Source organism: Leptopilina heterotoma, unplaced genomic scaffold (assembly GCF_015476425.1).
Source record: "Leptopilina heterotoma isolate Lh14 unplaced genomic scaffold, ASM1547642v1 Lhet_60, whole genome shotgun sequence".
NCBI classification, from domain to species: Eukaryota; Metazoa; Arthropoda; class Insecta; order Hymenoptera; family Figitidae; genus Leptopilina; species Leptopilina heterotoma.
Window position 1 is genome coordinate 6,468,142 of NW_025111138.1, and position 21,698 is coordinate 6,489,839.

The 21,698-nt window shown below is 21.1% G+C and overlaps 1 protein-coding gene across 3 annotated transcripts in view; it reads left to right on the top strand.

The window, feature by feature from the left end:
* Positions 1–12,302, top strand: part of LOC122509404 — a 531,572-nt gene extending 519,270 nt beyond the window's left edge. For all 3 annotated transcript variants that reach the window (XM_043623440.1, XM_043623442.1, XM_043623441.1), the window contains one exon: positions 11,847–12,302. In XM_043623440.1, coding sequence (XP_043479375.1) covers positions 11,847–12,101 — 255 coding nt within the window. In that variant the 3' untranslated portion in view covers positions 12,102–12,302. The remainder of the gene's footprint in view (positions 1–11,846) is intronic.
* Positions 12,303–21,698: the final 9,396 nt, after the last annotated feature.

Below are 21,698 nucleotides of genomic sequence, written 5' to 3' on the forward strand. Positions count from 1 at the left end.
AAAACTACTGAAAATAAAGATTTTTATTATCAAATGAAGTTAATTAACATTTCTATCAACTGTAATAAAAATATTAAAAAACTACTGCGATTTAATAATAAAATTATAATTTTAATTAAAGTTTGTCTGACGTAATATTGAACAAGACTACTGAAAAATAATCTTTTTATTATCAAAAGAAGTCAGTTATTATGTTATTTAACTTTAGCGAAAAATATAAAAAAAAAGTGTGTCGATTGAGGGGCAAAATTATATTTTAAATTAAAATTTTGCTGACCAACTAGTGACCAAAATTACTGAAAACTAAACTAACTGTCAAATATAATTATATATGATTTCTTTCCACTTTATCTAAATTTAACTAAATAGTAACAAATATAATTAATGTATACATGTATATAATTATAAATAATAATAAAGAATAAATAATTTTTAAGTAAAATTTTAATATTAGAAAAATTATATAAAAATAATAATCAAATTTTTTATTTTTTTTATTTTTTATTTTTTTATTTTTGATTAAGTAATGAAATTTATAATAAATTAATATTCATATGCTTTCTATTTTCTCAGCTCGAAATTTGCAATTTTCACTTCCACTCCCCTCCCTCTATTTCTTTAAAAAGAAACCGATTTAATTACGTTTCATTGCGAAACATATTAAGGTGAATTTTAAATGAAAGCACTTTGGGCAAAGTATAATATAATTATGGAAAATTGCAATTTTATTTGCAATTAATAAAAATTTAAATTTATGAAATGCGCTCCATCATGAAAAGATTTTATTCATAATCTGAGAAACGTTTACACTTTCTCTAATATTTTCCCAAATTGAAAGAGAAGCGGAAAATTACAATTACGTCATTTGCAATGCAATTTTACTTATTATACTTGATCTCAACGTCAAAGCTTTGAAAGTGCTCATGATAAAAAAAAGAAAAAAAGAATGAAAAAAAAATTTAGTGCATTTTTTTAAAATTATATATATATATTAGACAATTGTGATATTTAATTGAATTTCATTTTTATGTATAAAAGGCAAATTTAAATGTAATAAAATATTACCGGTATTTTTTTCTCTCTCTCTCTCTCTCTCTCTCTCTGTAATTAATGAGGCAGTTAGAATATACAATTGTTGGAAGTGCGGAGAAATTAGTGGGAGAAATCTCTCTTTCTGTTTAAATCCCTCTCAGTCTCCCTCTTCCTCTCATTCTCTCTCACTCTCAATTCAATCCCTCAAATTGTGTCGAGGATATAATCGTTTCATCTATTGAGAAATCCAATTAGTCTGTGATTAATAAAGAATTCAGTTTCCTGCGGCACAATACCGGTTCATATAACTGCAATCTATATAGACATATTGCTGCCATTTCCCTTTTATTTGTCGTGGTCTCTGCTTAAATATTAGTGAAACAATTTGAATTTAGACAATGGAGGAAGTGAAAATTTTATATAAATTTATTAGTTTCATGAATTAATTACAAAATGACAATATAAATAGATTTCATGTAAAAGGAATCATGGAATTATAGTCACATACAATTGTGTGACTACACGGAGAGAGAATATATATTAAATTTTGTAAAAATATTTTCAAATTGGGGAACAAGTGCGACAAAGCGAAATTTTTATATAAAAAATACTAAACTTTAAAAAAAACTTATGTGAAATTTAGTATAATTATATCAAATATCAAGAATATTAATTAAATTCTAATATAACTTTAATAAAGTTCACAAAACTTTTTTTAAAGTTTAGTATTTTCTATATCAAAATTTCGCTCTGTTGCACTTTTTCCCCAATTTGTAAAATACTTTTACAAAATTTAATATATATTCTCTCTCCGTGTATTCAATTATTTTTCTAACTTTAGAAACAAGTTCATTTAAATTATAATCAACAAAATTTGCAATTAATGAATTTTTTATTTACAAATAATTTTTTTTTTTTGATAATATAATTTGGTCAATATTAGGTCAGACAAACTTTAATTTAATGTATAATTCTATCCTCAAATCGCAACAGTTTTTATAATTCTACTAAAGTTATTCTACTGTTTTTATTTGATAATAAAAAGTTTAATTTTCAGTAGTGTTGGTCAATATTATGTCAGACATATTACAATTTAAAGTATAATTTTATTCTTAAAACGCAATAATTTTTTCATATTTTTATTACAGTTGATAGAAATGTTAAATAACTTCATTTGATAATAAAAATTTTTCTTTTCAGTAGTTTTTGTCAATATTTAGTAGAACACTATTTAAATAAAAGCGTATAATTTTAACGTTAAATCGTAATATTATTTATATTTTAACTAAAGTTGAAAAACAATCATTTAATTTTATTTCGCAATGAAAAGACTAATTTTCAGTAGTAAGGTCAATATAATGTCAGACTACTTAAATGAAAGCATAATTTGAGTTTTAAATCATAACAATATTTATATTTTAAGTAAATTATAAAACAAGTAATTAATATTCTTTTCTACTTTGAAAGAATGACTTTTTAGTAGTTTTGGTCAATATTACGTCAGACAAACTTTAACTAAAAGTATAGTTATATTCTTAATATAGATTAATATTAATATTCTAATTTTCAGTAGTATTGGTCAATATTAGGTCTGACAAACTTGAATTAAAAGTATAATTTTATCTTTAAATCACAATAATTTTTATATTTTTCTCAATATTGAAAGAAGTTGTAACTAATTTTATTTAATAATAAAAAATTCAGTTTTCATTATTTTTACTCTATTATTGGGTCGAAAAGTACTTAAAGAAAAGTATAATTTTAATTTTGACTATAAATCGTAATATTTTCTATATTTATAATAATTTCAGTAGTTTTAGTCAATATTACATCACATAAACTTATTACTTAAAAGTATAATTTTGTCTCCAAATTCCAATTTTTTTTTATAATTTATCGAAAGTTAAAGAAACTTGAAATTAATTTTATTTTATAATGAAAAGTTTAGATTTCAGTAGTTTTGGTCAATTTCAGGTCAGACATACTTTAATTTAATGTATAATCAAATCGCAACAGTTTTTATAATTCTACTAATGTTAAAGAAACTTGCAGTTAATTGTATTTGATAATAGAAATACATTTTTCAGTAGTGTTGGTCAATATTATGTCAGACATATTTCAATTGAAAATTTAATTTTATTCTTAAAACGCAAAAGTTTTAACATTTTTTCTCAATTTTAAGTAAGTTGTAATAAATTTTATTTGATAGTAAAAAATATAATTTTCAGTAGTTTTGATCAATATTAGGTCAGACAAACTTCAATTTAAAGTACAATTTTTATTCTTAAATCGCAATTGTTTTTATATTTTTTGCTAAAATTGAAAAAAAGTTGTAATTAATTTTATTTTATAAATATAGAAATTTTAGTTTTCAGTATAGTTTAAGTCAATATTGTGTCAGACATTACTTTAAATTCAAGAATTCGTGAAATTTATTAAATTTCATTCCATTAATTATGTATTAATTATTAATTCTTATTAATTATGTCATGTATTCTTAATTTTCTTATTATTATTTTATTTTATATTGTAGATTATTGTAAAAATTTATATTTTTATTATTATTTATCTTTTTACACTCAAAACGTTAATTTTAAATCTTTACAATTTTCAAAAAATTGTATGGAAAAAAATTAGAATACATTTACTAATATCAGGAACGATTTTGTTAAAATGTTTTCCATAAAGAATAAAAAGTAAAATAATAAAATTATATTAAAAATTAAAAAAGCCCCCACTTGTAATTTTGAAAGGGAAAAAGTAGACGAAATGTTTAATTAAAATAGACTAGAAAATAGAATAAAAAAAATTAACTACACGAACTTATAAAAATAGTCTGTAATATTTAAACAAAATATTTATGAAATACTAGCGAGTACTTGAGAATTTTTTTTTTCCACCGTTTCATAATAAAGTGGACGTATTGCCTTGAACGTGGCTTACGAGGTTGAGAATTTTATTATCTTTTCCAGCCGTTATGCAAAATAGATTCAGTTTAATATAAAAAAAATAAATAAAAGAAGCTGACCTACATAATGTAAAATAAAATGAGCGTTCCGATCATTTCCGGTAGCATGAGAGTGTTGATATATATACTCAATGCCATTATCTCCTTTCATTGTAATCATAAATTCGTTAGCTTTGTATTAACTAAAATAAATCATATCAAACACTGTCAAAATATTTATAAATAGATTTTGATTTTCCAATTCAATTTGAAATCTTCTGTTTGCATTATCAATATTATATCAAAATATGGGGTTAAAAAATTAATAAATCAAAATTAATTAATTAATTTATCGACATTAAATTACTATCCATAATTATTTAATATTTGGATTATTTTTGATTTATTTGTTTTACGTTAGACAATTATTTATCAATTATTATTAATTAATCGCATATTGATAATATTCATATTTATTTTTCATATTTATTATTCAACAAAACAGTAATTTTTTTTGTACAAAATTTTCAAAAATTTTGTTGAAAAATGAATTAAATGTAGGGAATAATTGTGAAAATTATGAATCTATGCAATTTTGCACAAAATTTATACCTCAAGTACAAGTTGTAGATGTGCTGATTAGTATCAATTGCTGGCAGCATCCGTTTCTCGGTCCGCCTTCCAGGAAGTAGATAACACCGATTTGCGTCAAATGAGTCTCTCTCTCTCTCTTGATTTCACAGAACTTGCAAAATTCAGGGAACTCAATACCAACAGAATCCAAAAAGTCACTTAAAAATTTTTTTTTCTTTAATTTACTAATTTTTCTGAAACAATCGAAATAAAATTTCTAATTAATTATTAAAGTTAGCGATAAATATTAAATATGTTAAAAAATGAATTATTTTTATTTAATAATTTTTCTAAAAATTATAAATACTAAAAATAAGTACTAAATAGTAAATAATTAACTAAATTAGTAACAAAAATCAAATATTTTACTAAATTAGTAATAAATAATAAATAAACAAATATGAAAATTAACGATAAATATACCAATTTGACATTAATTGGAATGAAAATTTACAATTCCCATTTTAAATTCAACGTAAAATATTTAATGTACAAGAATATAAAATTTTCAATTAGAGTAGAATTTTTTGAAATGTAAAATTCAATTAAATACGCTAATTGCAATATGAACTCTTATTTTCTATTAATATAATTCAACTGACCTATAAAGACAAATATAAAGTTTCGCGACATTAGATAATAAAAATATGAGAAGTAAGGAGATTTTCATAGGTATATATAGTACAATTTTCTTTCCTTTCAAGCAAACATTGTGAGAAAAAAAAATGTTTTTAAATTTTAATTGGAAAGAAAAATTATTTAAAAGAAGTATTATGCAGCAAATTTAGTATGAATGAAACGTCTTTGAAAAATATATTTTCTTTTTAAGATCAAGTCTCACGAATTACAAAGATATGTGGGCAGGTTAACTTCAAACACAATTTTTCTTTTTTTTTCCTTTTTATTTTTTTAATATATTCTCAAAGTAAAATCTTATAAATAAGTTTCAAAAGAGTATAAGAATATTTTCTTTAGATATATAAAAATTTATGTAGTCGACAAAAAAATGAAAGGAAAAAATGAAAAATAAATTAAAATAAGATGAAAAAAAATCATAATAATATTATTTAAACATTTCGTAATCAGCTTCTTGACTTTTCATGTTTTTTTGAATCCTTACGAATAAATTAAAATTATTATTATAATTATTATTAAAATTAAGGTTATCATTCTTTATAAATAATTATAATTCTAATACTTTTTGTCAAAACTTTTGTATACTTTGGATGAAATAAAAATAATATTGTAATTTTTATTTAAAATTATACTTTCACTTAAGTACTGTCGGAACTAAAATTGACAAAAACTACTGAAATAAAATTTTTTATTAAATAAAATGAATTAGAATTTTGTTAAACTTTGTGTAAAAAAATTATTGCTATTGAAGGATAAAATTATACATTTAATTATGTGTTGTATGGCCAAATATTAACCAAATCTACTAAAAAAAATAATTTCTGGTTTATAAAGTAAAATTAATTAATTTTGACCAAAACTATATACTTAAAATTCTGCATTTTATTATAATACCTTAATTTCTTTGTATTTGTAAATTTTTTGAGTGAAATGTAAATAATTTTACGATTTAAAATTATAATTAATAAGTTATTCTTATTACAATTATATATTGAATAATTAAAAAAAATTTGTAAACTAAATAAAAAATATTGAATAAAAAAAAAATCATGTACATTGAAAGTTTCGAATATAAAAGTTCATATTTAATTGAACGTTCGTATTGTCGCATTTTCAACCGATTACAATCCGGAACTTAGCTTGGAAAAGTGTTCGAATGTATATTGAAATTATATGAGAAACTTAATAATTAAAAAGTCCGAGTGTTTGAAAGCAAAACTTTTCAATTAAGATAAAGAACGTTTTGTAACTTTAAAAAAAGAACTCAATTTCCTTATAATTATTCGAAAGCGATTTCTGTTTGTTTAAAAAGAAACTTTGCAGAATATAATATTGAGAATAATAATTTTAATTTAATTTAAATATAATTTAAAATAATGCAACATTTTTAAAATAATTTAAATATAATTTAAAGTAATTTAAAATAATTTAAAATAATTTAAAATAATTTAAAATAATTTAAAAATAAACTGTAATAATCAAAAATTATTTTCTAGATTTCAATTCACTTATTTTCTAGAATTTCTAACTGAAATTTATTTTGAATTCAATTATTATTTTAAATAATTTTCGAGAAAGTTCCTTAAGAATTCAATTATTATTTATATATAAAAAAATTTCACCCAAACTATTTCTAAAATTCACTTGATAACAATTTTGTTCCATGAAATTACTATAATTTAAAAATTTTCTAATAAAATATATATTTAAAAATACAACTAATTTAAAAAAAAAAGTTGAAAAAAATTTTTTCAAACAACTAACTTCTTCAGAATTTTTAATTAAAATTTTTTACAATTTATTTTCTAAGAAAATCATAATTTTATTTATTTTAATGCCTTGTTTTATGTAGGATTAAAAAAATAATTTTTACAAATTTAAATTTAGAGATTAAATTTTTTGATATATTATATAATATTATTGCAAAAAAATTTAGAAATTATAATTTACTTCACACACAATTTTACGTTAATATGTGAAATTTTTTTCTATTTTAAAAATTCGAAAAAAAATTATTGAATTCTTTCGAGAGAAATTATTGAAACTATATTAAAATTAGAAATAATATTGAATCTCATGCAAAAAATTTTATCAAATTTAAAAAAAATTGAATATTTTAGAAGAAAATTTAAGTTAAATTTTTTTTTATTTTAAATCCGAAATTATTCACAAATAAATTTGAAAATAAAAAATTTGTAATTTACATAATTAACATAATAATAATAATAAATTAAATACTTCGTTTGGCGAACGTGACATTTGCTACTTATTTATATTTATTTATAAAAAAAATTGAAAACACAAATTTCATAAAATTTAATTATTTTTTGAATTTTTAAATAAAAAATTATTCTAAAATAATTCATAAAAAATATTTTTTCCTCGATAGTTATTCAAAAATTAAATTATTCAAAAAATTCAATTTCACATCTGTAAAGTTCAATTATTCTTAAAAATAGAAAGAGTTTAAAATAAATAAAATCTTTTCAATGCTAAAGAATTCCCTGACAAAATTTCCTGACTTTTTCCTGACTTCCATGAATAAATTTAGAAAAATAGTGATTTTGTGTAGAATTTAATTTAAAATATTGTAAAAATTTTTTATATAGAAATAAAATTTAAATTCTAATTTATAAAGTTGAATTATATATTGTAAAAAAAAAGAAATGAATTTTAAATTAATTATTAATTGTTTCCATTGGTTAATGGTGATGATGCAAGTTGTGTGTACACTATATTTGGAAGCGGTAAGAGGGGGGAAGGGGGTAAAAGTACGAAGGAGAAAGGGTAAACGTAATTACCTACAGCGCTAGAGAAACTCCAAGCTAGCTACAATTAGTGAGGGCGATATGTAAAATGAATTATCGCCCTGGGCTTTTGCGGGAACAGTGTAGGTTATTATTACCAACGACGTTCGATTCAATTACCCTAAAAACATGGACAGAGCGCATTTCTCTGCAACCAGGCGACTGATAATTACTGTCAAAATATTTTCCGGCAAATTTCATCACCCTCTTTCCCCCCCCCCTCATCCCTCCTTCCTTTCCTTCCTCTCCCAATTTCTGATTCGTTCCCTTCTCTCTATTTTTTTCTCTCTCTCAATTCTTCATTTCACCTCTTTAATGATACACACCCTAAAAAAAAAAAAAAAAAATTCCTTCTCAATTTGAAATTAATGCAAATTTTTTCCCCTTCAACAATTGGTGCGTTCAGAAATGCTAATTAATTGATTTCATTTAAATTAATTAATATTAATTTTTTAAAAAATACGCAAAATTGAAAATAAATAATTAGCTCGTGAATGTTAATTACTTATTTAATGTACTTGATGATTTTAATTGATTTATAATTTTAATTATAAACTTAAAATTTGTTACATTAATATGATAATTAATTTTTAATTAATTCAAATTTAGAGAGTAAAGTATAGATATAAATAAAAAAAAAATTATGACACTATCGTGAAAAATAGAGTAAAATTCCTTTACTAGATTAAAACGAAACAACTTGGAAAAAGTTTTCCATCGTGAAATCGTTATCCCATTCTGAACGTCACGAACGTATCAACTTTTTAACACTTCTTCCTTTTTTTTGTACCCTCCCTCCTTTTTCTTCTATTTTTGTTTCACTTCAAAAATATGGCCAAAATCAAGCCCCGTCGCCTGTCGCTTCTTCGTCACCGGAAATTAAAGATTCAACGAGCTGAGGGTAATTTGGATGAAGAGAGAGAGAGAGAGAGAAAAAAAAAGAAAAAGTAAGAGTGAGAGAGAGAGAGAGAGTTTGAGAAAAGTGAACAAGACGCGAGGAGATGGAAAAAAAATGGAAATCGATGCTCGTGCTCCCGTCAACTTCAATAAGATTAGAATTATGAAATTCAGATGATATATATAGAATAAATTTCTTGACTTTAATTTATAAAATCAAAAAAGTATATATATATATATATTTCTTACGATCAAAATTGTCCTGTTTGAAGTACATTCGAATATTATTATTACTACCACTTTTTTATTTTCAGTAGTTCTGACCAATACTGAGTCGGACAAATACTAATTCAAACTATAATTATATCTTCCAGTTCTAATATTTTTTAAACTTTAGCTATAAAGATAAAAAATATTGTAATTAATTTTATATAATAATAAAAAGTTTAACTTTCAGTAGTTTTGGTCAATGTTGGGTCGGACACAACTTAAATGAAAGCATAGTTTATTTTTTAAATCATAATATTATTTATATTTTAACCATAATTAAAAAAAAGTAATTAATATTGTTTTCTATGAGTGGTTAAGTTTTCAGTAGTTTTGGTCAATATTAAGTCAGACAATTTCTAATTAAAAGTATAATTTTATCTTTAAATTGTAGGACGGTTTTTATATATTCTTATTTCAGTTGAAATAAATTTTAAATAACTTTATTTGGTAATAAAACGTTTAATTTTCAGTAGTTTTTGTCAATACTAGGATCGAACACTAAATAAATAAAAGCGTATATTTTTAATTTTAAAGCATAGTGTTATTTATATTTTAACCAAAGTTTAAAAAAAACATTTAATTTTATTTCAGAATAGAATTTTTATTTTTCAGTAGTCTTGGTCAATATTACGTCAGACAAACTTTAATTAAAAGTATAATTTTATTCTTTAATTGAAATTATTTTTATATTTTTGTTAAAATTGAAAGAGGTGGTAATTAATTTTATTTTATAAATATTGAAAATTTAGTTTTCAGTAGTTTCAGTCAATATTGAGTCGGACATTACTTAAGTAAAAGCGTAGAATTTTAATTTTAAATCGTAATATTTATATATTTTAACTAAAGTTGGAGAAGAATCATTTAATTTTATTTTATAATGAAAAGACTAGTTTTCAGTAGTTCTGGTCAATTTAAGGTCAGACACTACTTAAATGAAAGATTTATTTAAGTTTTACATTATAATATTATTTATTTTTAACAAAAATTGAAAAACAAGTAATTAATATTGATTTCCTATAAAAGGGTGAGTTTTTAATATTTTTGGTTAATACGTCAGACAATCTTTAATAAAAACTGTAATTTAATTCTTAAACTGCAATATTTTGTACATTTTTGCGAAAGGTTAAAGAAATTGTAAATAACTACAGTTGAAATTAAATCTTAATTTTCAGTAGTTTTGGTCAATATTCGTTGGGGCATAACGATATCATATAATTTTAATCTTAAATCCTAATGTTATTTATATTTTAACCAAAGTTTAAAAGCAAGTAATTATTTTTATATCATAATAAAAAGTTGAGTTTTCAGTAGTTTTTGTCAATATTATGTCAGAATATCTTTAACTAAAAGTATAATTTTGTTTTCGAATTTTATTTTTTATAATTTAGCTTAACTTAAAGAAACTTGAAATTAATTTTATTTTATAATGAAATGTTTATTTTTCAGTAGTTTTAGTCAATTTAAGGTCAGACATACTTTAAATCAATGTTAATTAAATCTTCAAATCGTTATAATTTTTTTTACTTTAGTTCAGGAATTTTATAACTAATTTTTTATAACAATTATTAAAAGTTCAATTTTCAGTAGTAATGGTCAATATTATGTTAGACATTCTTTAATTCAAAGTATATATTTTCATTCTCATACCGCAACAATTTTTATATTTTTGATAATTTTGAAAGAAGTTGTAAAAATTTTTTTTGATAATAAGAAGTTTAAATTTTAGGAGGTTAAAGTTTTGAGAGTTCAAATGAACGAAATTTATTTATTTCTTCTTCAAATTAAATTTTTATTACTATAATTTTGCGTCACTATTAAGCAAATTAATTATAATGTTTCTAAATATAAAATTTGAGTTTTTAATTTGAATTGTAATCAATAATCTATGAAAATATTTTTAACAAAAAATATTTCGTTCATTTGAACGTTCAAAACTTTTTGTTCATTAAATTTTAGTAGTTTTGGTCAATGTTGGGTTGGACAGTACTTAAACAAAAGCAAAATTTAAACATTATATGATAATATTATTAAAATTTCAACCAAAATAACAAAGAAATAATTTTATTTCATAATAAAATGCTCAATTCTTAGTAGTTTTGGTCAATATTACATCAGACAAACATTATTTAAATGTATTATTTTATCCTTAAATCGTATTTTTTTACTTTTGCTAAAGAAAGAATTTGTCTCTAACATTGTTTAATTATAAAAAATTTAGTTTTCAGTAGTTTAGGTCAATATTAGGTCAGACAATTATTAATTAAATGTATTATTTTAATCATAAATCGCAATTCTTTTTTTTTAATTTCGTTAAATTTGAAAGAATTTGTCTCTAACGTTGGTTTGATTATAAAAAAAGTTTAATTTTCAGTAGTTCAGGTCATTATTGGGTCAGACAATATTTAAATGAGAGCATAATTGAAACTTTAAATCGTTGTATTCTTTAACTTTCGCACCAAATTTAAAAAAATTGTAATTAAATACTATATTTAATATACGCAGTATAAACTAATACAAAAAACGTATCAAAAGTGTTAATAATACTAAATTCTTAATAATAAGCAATCTTTTCATTTTTTCCATTATAATAATGAAATTTTTCTTCATTTTTCTTCTTCGCACAGGAGGAGTGTGCGTCGATGTTACAGGATCTCAGCGATAAGATTAACAACAAACATCAAGAGGTCCATACGCACCCTCTACTCTCAATTTTCAAAATGGCAGAGGTCGAGGTAAAATTGCCACTAGCTAGTGAAGCAACATTGACATCGAGGCCGTCAACCTTATTCTTGGGGTTGACATTGCTGATAAGCGGTATTCTCCAACGTTCCACGACGGCAATGTTAATATCCTCCTTCACTGAGGACCTCATCTCGTGACACGGATGACCATTTTCATCGTGAAAACTGTAAGCTCTCCACTCACACACAAACACACACACACACAAATAAAACATATACACATACATACGTGACAACAAATGATAAACTTTATGGTTTGTGCAGATTACATATATATATCAAACACACTTATACATGTATAGCTATATATATTAAATACAAAAACACGCTAAAATTCAAGGCTCAGAAATTTGTATGAGCAAGAAAAAGAAGAAGAGAAATTGGTAAAATGGGCAGACAAAAAGTGAGAGTGAATGTGCTCAAAAAAAAAATAAATAAATAAATAAATAAAAACTCGGAAGGGGAATACGAAAAAAGAAAAATATTAATAAAATTAATATGGAGAATGTCCATTTTCTCCTAGTGAAATGCGGTGTCGTTTTTGATGATATGAATTTTTTACTTTCGAATTATTATTTAAAGAATGAGTTTAAATTTCAATTTTCAACTTAAAACAATTTAAAAATTACAGTGCAATTTTAATATTATTATATACATTTCAATATATTATTATTATTATTACTTACTACTTTTATACTTATTACTAATACTTATTTTTTAATAATTTCTAATTTATAGCTTATAAATTGAAATTCATAATTTCCAATTTAGGAATAATGCTCTTTAAATCTGAATAAGTAAAAATTTCAACAATTAGTACCTAATTATCAAAAATTTCTATTACTAGAAATTAATAGAAAAATTCTACTATTCGAATTTAGTAAAAATTTTAACTAATAGAAATTATTAAAAAAAAATTTCTATTCGAATTTAGTAAAAATTTCTACTAATAGAAATTAGTAAAAAAATTCCTAATAACTTAAGTTAGTAAAAATTTATACTAATTTAAATTGGTAAAAAATTCTACTAATTTTAATTATTTTTCCCAAAAGTTTTTGAAAAAAAGTTTTTAACTACTATAACTGAAATATTTTTAGACTAAAAATTATTTAAAATTTTCTCCAAATTGAATTAGTAGACGACTTTTTACTAATTCAGACTCAGAGAGTAGTTTAAAATTTATTTATAGTTAAAAATTATACTTTATAACGGTAAATTATAATTCATATAGTTAAAAAAAATTTTATAACTGTATAAATTATGTTTATAATTCATAATTATATTTATAGCTTATAATTATAAATTTAAAATTCAAATTATATAATTTAAAAAATTGTACCAAAAAAAAATTGCTAGCAATTTTTTGCTCACAAAACAAAATCGTAGCAACATCAAGAATTTATAATTCTATTCTAATTAGCAATTACAAATTATGAATTGAAAATTATAAATTTAATTTAATTATATTAATAGTTTAGTTGTTTTAACGACAATAATAATAATTTTTTCATTACAATTATTTATCACTGCTAATAAATAATTATTATCATTTTATTATTTATTGTATCATTTTAAATAATTTACATATTATAGAAAAATTCCAGTCTACTCAGAAACGACACTTGCCTGTGTAGATAATAATAATTATAACAAAAAAATAATGAAAAATCGTTATTTAAATTAAAATTTTTATTTATAAATAACGATTTTTCGTTCCGCAGCAAGCTTTTCCGTAAAGGACCATTTTAGGCGTTGTTAAAGTTTCGAGTTGTGCGTGTAAAAAAAAATACAATTACCTTTAAAATAAATAGCTCTCAATCAATTTTATTCCGTGTCTAAAATTTAAGAACAAAAAAAAATCGAAAATACATAATTTCGTTTCTTTTCTTCTTATTGAATTATTTAATCTCAGAAAATTAAAATATTCTCTTTTGTAAAATCAGATCACATGGTTTTATAAAAATATATTATTTCGTTTTATAAAATTATTTAATTTTATGAAATTAAATTACCTAATTTTAAGAATTAAAAAAAAATAATTTCTATAATTCAAAGAGATATTTTTAAGAATTCAAAGAAATAGTTTCGATAATTAAAATATAAATAATTTAAATAAAGAAATTAACAGAAATTGTTAATTATAATTAATTTTTTTTAAATAATTCAATAAATCAAATAGAACTTATTATTTCTATAATTAAAAATTTCTAATAGAAAAATATATTTTATAAAAATAAAAAACGTCTTTTTTTCTACTTGATTGAATGCTATTTATTTTCCAAGTGTAATTAAATATAGAATATATATATATATATATATAATAATATTAAGACAAGAGACTCAAAGTGTACAATGTGTACAGATTGTTTTGCTATACACAAATCATAATGCACAGTATACAATAGGATTAATAAGGTAAGTGCTCACTCTGAATCTTGGAAATTTCTGGTACACGTTATTTCGTATGTAAACATATGCAAATGCGCAAAACCAGAGAAATAATTGTTCCAGACTTGCGGCTTCAATTTAAATACTCATATACTTTTTTTCCCCCAACAACGAAAATATATTCAGCAACAAACATTGATATTAAGATTCGTAATTTTCTATTCAATATAAAAAAGAATCTCTTCTCTTAAAATATTTCCTCATTATTAATTTAATTAAGTTCAATTAAATTAAATTTAACTAATCTAAACCAAATTAAACTAAACTAAACTATACTAAACTTAAATAAATTAAATTAAATTAAATTAAACTAAACTAAATTACATTTAAGTTAATTTAATTTAATTATACATCAATTTACTTTGTTAACTAATTCTTTAATAAAAATCTATCAGTTATTTTAATTGTTATAATTGAAAAGTTATTCTAATTATTTTAATTAAAAAGTTATTTTAATTGTTATAATTGAAAAGTTATTTTAACTTTTATAATTGAAAATTTATTTTAACTTTTATAATTGAAAAGTTATTCTAATTATTATAATTGAAAATTTATTCTATTTATTATAATTGAATACCTATTCTAATTTCTAATTAACAATTACAACAAGTTAATTAATTTTTATAAAATTATTTCCACCATTTTTATTATGAATTTCATTTTTAAATTTAATTTTCTTTTTTCAAAAAAAAGCAAAACAAAAAAAAATAATGTCAAGGGGAAAAATAAAATTCAACAGATTGAACTGATTCGCATAAAAAAAATTGAAGCTCAAGAGAGGAGAAAGTGTGTGATAGATCGAATGTAGAGAAAAAAAAATCCAAGTATGGAAAAAAGTGAATACCTACACCTCTATACATATTCCATACGTGACTATATAGTATACATGTAATTATTATAAATAACTACGTCAAAGATTGCTAATGCCAAAGGCAAAAAAAGTTACACCGCGAATTAAAAAAAAAAGATATTAATTGTTTGTACATTGCATCAATTAGGAGGAATTTGTTAGTATATAGATATTGGTTATTTGTGCGATTGAGATTTGTACATTTTTGAATGAATGTTTCAAAAAAAACAAGAAGAACGATTCGAAAAGGTAATAATAAAAATTTTTAAAAAATAAAAAAATTTGATCATGAAGATGAAAAAGAAAAAAAAATAGGCAAATGGACTGATAAATGACGAGCAAAAGTTGAACCTGTGACGAGGGCGAGGGGGGCCACTTAATATCTATTTTCAATTTGATGCCAATTTTGCAAATTGCAAAAAAAAAAAATTTTTTTTAAACAAAGAAATGAGAAATTATATTTGATTAAATTAATCTTGATTTGAATTAATCTGTTTTCGATTTTTTATTCTATTTTTGCTTTTGAGAATTATTCCAGAAAATTGACAATTAAGTTCGAATTTGACAATTTGAAATATATTTGACTAGTTTTCGATTTTTTATTCTTTTTCCTATTGCAAAAAATTGTTGGGAGGAAAGAGTAATTAATTATTTTTTCAAAATAGAAAATAAATTATACTAAAGAAATTCCGTAAATTCAATTTATTAAAATGATTCTTTTTGCAAAATATTTTCCAGAATAAATAGATTTTCGAAAATATTTGGTATAACTTTTTAAAAAATTTGTTGTCAACGCAATTTTTTAAAAAAATTTTGCAAAATTGATTCAACATCAACTATGTCGAATTTTTATCCGGTTATATTTAATTTCTCTGAATTTCATGATAAATTCATGATATAAAATTGAATTTTAAATAAAAATAAATAAACCAGTGGAGATGTAATAATAGGAAAAAGTGTAAAATACACAGAAAAGGAGAGAAACGGAATCGAATAAATACACAAAAGAGGATAAAACTATAAAAGAAAAGTATGAATAAAGAGAGTAAATTCCTTAAATAGAATTAAAACACAAAATGAAGAAAATACCAAATAAGATGAAAAGTAAACAACAAAATAAAGAATAAACAACTAATAAAGTAGACAAATGAATAAAATGGAAAACAAGTGAAATGAAAAATATTTTCTCTTTGAGGAAGTAATAATTAAAATATGGAAAATAAGTAAATTGAAAAATGAATAGAAAAATAGAAAATGAAGAAATGAAACAATAAATAAAATAGAGAAAATAAATAAATTTTAAAATGAGTAAATAAAATAGAAAATAAATGAAAGAAATATTAAATCAAATGTAGAAAAGAAATAAATTGAAAAATGAATAAATAAAATAGAAAATAAACGAAAGAAAAAATAAATCAAACAGAGAGGAAGTAAATTAAAAAATAAATAAAGTCGAAAGTGAATAAACGAAAAATTAATTAAAAGAAATACGAATAAAAATTTCCTTAGTTATAAACTTTCAAATGAACGAAATTTATTTATTTTTTTTTCAAATTAAAATTTTATTACAATAATTTCGTGTCAATTGACAACAAAAAATTAATTATACAGTTTCTCAATTTTTTTAATTGTTATTGCAACTTTTTCCAAAAAATAATATTGAAAATATTATTAATACAAAAAATTTCGTTCATTTCAAAGTTAAAAAATTAAGGTTTTTAAATAAACGTAAAAATTAAAAATTAAAATATATGAACAAGAAATATAAATTGAATAAAAAATTAATAAATTATGAAAAAGTTAATAAAACAGAAAATTAGTAAAATTATAAATTAAAAATATCAATAATAAATAACATAAATTAAATTTTTTCGCAAAAAAAAATTATAATTAATTAAAAATTTAAAAATAAATAGTTTAAAAATTGAATCAAGTGCTTGGTTGTTTAGGAATAAAGAAGAAATAGAAAAAATTAAGTTTGAAAAGAAAAAAAAGAATAAAGAAAGAAGAAGAAAAAAACGAAAAGGAAAAAGAAAAAAGAGAAAGAAAAAATAAAACAAAAATAAAAAAAAATGAAATGAAAAAAAGAAGAAATTAATAAAAAAAATAAAGATAAAGAAGAAAAAAAAAGAACAATAAAAGAATAAATCGAAAAATAAACACAATCACGAAGGGAAATCACAAGGAAAAAATAGTTCTCATAGAGAAAATTTCGGATAATAGTTCATTTCTAAATGAATTTTTCCTTCGAGTGGAAAAATTTTAAAACTCAAGAAAATTAATTAATAAGAAGGAATAAATAAAAAAAATTTGTTGAATGTGTTCACACTTGAAGGCAATGCTATAATACAGTATCTACTGATCGTTACTAGATGGACGGTCGTGAGCGAGAGCGAGTGTGACGTGGTTATCGGAAAAGCAATAATGTACAAAGTTTACGATCCACAGGCACGTCGCTACCTACCTAGAAAGATAACAAAATATAACGACATAGATGAACACACTTGTACATAAGTGCGCAAATAATGCATCTCCTAATGTTACATACTTTTCAAATGTGCATTTCGGAAAAAAAAATTTTTTTTTTGACAAAAATTGACAACAAAAACTTTCAATTTCTATGAAAATATTAAATAATAAAATTTAATAATAATAATAATAATAATAATAATAATAATAATAATAATAATAATAATAATAATAATAATTATTATTATTATTATTATTATTATTATTATTATTATTATTATTATTATTATTATTATTATTACCTATTAATTTTATTAATGTTATTATTGTTATTATTGTTATTGATATTATTAATAAATTTATATTTTTAGTATTATTAAATTAACTAATTAAAGTCAAAGATATTTTTATTTACAGTTTTTTGTTTCATTATTGTAATTTTATTTTTACCAAATATGGAAATTCAATAAAATATAATTTATTTTTAATTCTCTTCAACAAGAAAATTAAATATTTGTAAGCGAAAAACTTTTCAGGCTATTGGAAAAAGTAACAAATTATTTATCAGCTCTAATAAAATTTTCATTCTTTTCTTTGGACAAATTTTCCATATAAATGTCCATTGTCTAATAATTGAAAAGTGAAGAGAAATAAAATTCAATAAAACATGGAAAGTTTATTTCAGTGAAAAAAAGGATTTTTCATTAATTTCTAATTACTTTGAAAGAATAATAAAATCGAAAACATGAAAAGTTTACATTAAAAAGTGGATATTTGATATTTTTTCATGTTAATATTTTATAACAAGAAAGAAAATATTTATTTTTATAATATAATAAATTAATAATAAACATTTTGAAATAAAAACACTAATTTCGACCTAATTGTATTTTTTTTCTTTTTTTTTTCATATTCTATTGTCTAGAAATTGTAAAAAAAAGAAAACTCTAGAAGAGTGAAAAATAAAATATTTATCAAAACAGAAAAATTATTACTCAGTGAAAAGAGAATTTTTTCCATTAATTTCTAACCACTTTCGCGAGGAAGAATAATAAAATCGAAAAAATGAAATGTTCGGATTAAAAATGGAAAATGAATATATTATTTTCTTTTTGTGTTAATAATTAACAAGAAAAAGAATCTATACTTTTGAAGTATATATATAATAATAAACATTTTTGAAAAAAAAGATATTTAAATTTCATTATGGGAAATTTTTTTCAGAACTCAGAACAATGTATGATATGAAATTGATTGAAATTATTATATATGTGAAAGTTTCTGACATTTGCATGAAATTTGCTAAATTGGCATTTCAATTTTGTATATCATGAATACATATCACAGGTTTTCGACAAAGAACTATACATATATATATATATACATTTATATATTATACATAAAGCTGGCTCTAATTTATAAGTATAAACTTCCACAAATTAATTGTTATAAATTCACAAATTAATTCTAAGTACTATTCAACACATATCGCAGACATCATATCAAAAAAAAAGAATTGTCTTATTTCCTTTTATTCAAAGAGAATTAAACTATTTATAACTTTTTCTATTCTTTACAGTGTAAAATAATTTAAGAAATTCCGTGCTTTACTAAACGTATTTATATAAAATTAATTCATTGTTTTATTGCTTGAATTATTAATTAATTAATAATTTAAGCAATTAAACAAACAATTAATTTAATTATTTAAACATATCATTCTCTTAATATCTAATTATCACAATTCTCTATTCTACGTTATTTTAATTGAAAAAAATACTTTTTATATTAAAATTTAATTTTACCCAAAAAGAAAACGAATTTTTAATGAAAAAAAAGTGACAATAAAAAATTGTTTTGAGTCAAATATTTAAATTTGCAAATTTAAAAAGCATCATGTGAAAAATCCCACCTCAATGATTATTTTTTTGCAATAAAAAATTACGCCTAATTAAATGTAATTAGTCCAAAAAAATTTTATTCGGAAATTAAATATTAAAATTCCGCTCAATTTTCTTCCACAGTAGAAAAATGTAAATTTTTTCCAATCTTGTTAAATTCATAAGAGTATTTAATATTTTTTTTTAACAATTTCCATTATTCCATAAATTATTATTTCGAAGAATTGCGATTTCGAAAGCTTGCGAAATGTGTGAAAATTTTTTAATTTTTGTCAATAAAAAACAAGAAACAAAAAAAAATTGCGAGTCAAAAGTTTGATAAAATGTAAGAAGGGGGAAATAAAAAAAAATTGCAAAAAAAAGTACCAAAAAGTGACAGGGGTCAGAAATGAATGATTTCGATGATGAGAAATCTTTTTTTTTTTTTTTAGTAAAATTGTATGTAAATGAGAAAAAAAAATTGCTTATATGATATCCAAGTCCTAGTCTTGAGAAAAAAATTGTATACCATACAAAATATACATTTGCATTACCGACTGAGTGTCTCGGAAATTTTTTTTTTTTAAAGTACAGAAAAAAAAATTTTCCTTTTTATTAATACTCGAGAGTTGAGAAAAAGCTTTCCAACCAACGTGATTCTATTGCGCCAGCCGTTGGTATATATAAATTGATGTTCCAAAGCTTGTGTCGCAATCTGTGAGAAAAGCTCACAAGCTCCAATGAATGAAGCTTCGTGCGTGCTATCATGCGTGATAATCGCGAAATTGGCTTTTCGTCCCTAAGTCCATTATAGAGAAAAATACACGACACTTCGTTCTCATAAAAAAAGAAGAAAAAAAAAAATAACAGCACGAGCCACGAAACAGCTTCACCATTATATTGTTCGAAAAATAAGAAACCTCAATATATATAGAAAATAAAGTGAAGAAAAATATCAAACTTTATAATATATATCGCGGGGAAAAATATATTGCCTTGACTTTTGACTTTGATTTAAGAAAAAGGAGAACTGCATCTTAGAAATACTTTTTTGCAAATATTTTCTTTTTTTTTTGGCAATATTTTTCCTGTAGATGAGATTTTTTAACAATATTTTATAACAATATTTTTTAACAATATTATTTAACAATATTTGTTTAACAATGTTTTCTGAAAATATTATTTTAACAATGTTTTCTGAAAATATTTTTCAACAATATTTTCTGACAATATTTTTTGAATAATATTTTCTAAAAATATTTGTTTAGTAATATTTTCTGAAAATATAATAATATAATTTTTTTTTAATAATATCTTAAGAAATTGGTTTTTAATAATACTTTCTGGAAATATTTTTTAAACAATATTTTCTGACAATATAATTTTTTGACAATATTTTTAGAAATAATTATTATAAATACTTTATTAAAATATTTTTCGACAACTTTTTCTGAACATATTTTTCAACAATTTTTTTTTTTAATATTTTTTAAATAATATTTTGTGTAAATATAAATTTTTCAACAATATTATCAGAAATTATTTTTCTAATACTTTTTGAAAATAATGTTTTAACAAAATTGTTTGCAGAAATTATTTTTTAATAATACTTTTCGAAAATATCTTTAATAACACTTTTTGTAAATATTTTCTAATAATTATTTCTGAAATTATTTTCAAGAATACTATCTGGAAATATAATTTTTGCAACAGTTCTTTCTGAGAAATATAATTTTTTGGCAATATTTTTAGAAATAATTATTAATCAATACTTTTTTAAACTATTCGTTAACCATTCTTTCTGTAAATATTTTTTTAATAATTATTTCTGAAAATGAAATTTTTTAAAATGTAATAAATAAAAATGTAATACCTAATATTTTCAGAAATTATTCCCTAAAAATATTTCTTAAAACTATTTTTTATCAATATTTTCTGAAACTATTTCTAAAAACATTTTCTAAAAATATTTTTTAACAATATTTTTTCAAAAATATTTTATTAAAAATACATATTTTCAAATTTCTATTTCTTGGAAACAGTTTCATTTGCTAGTGAATGAAAAAAAAGAGAACTAAAGAAAATTTG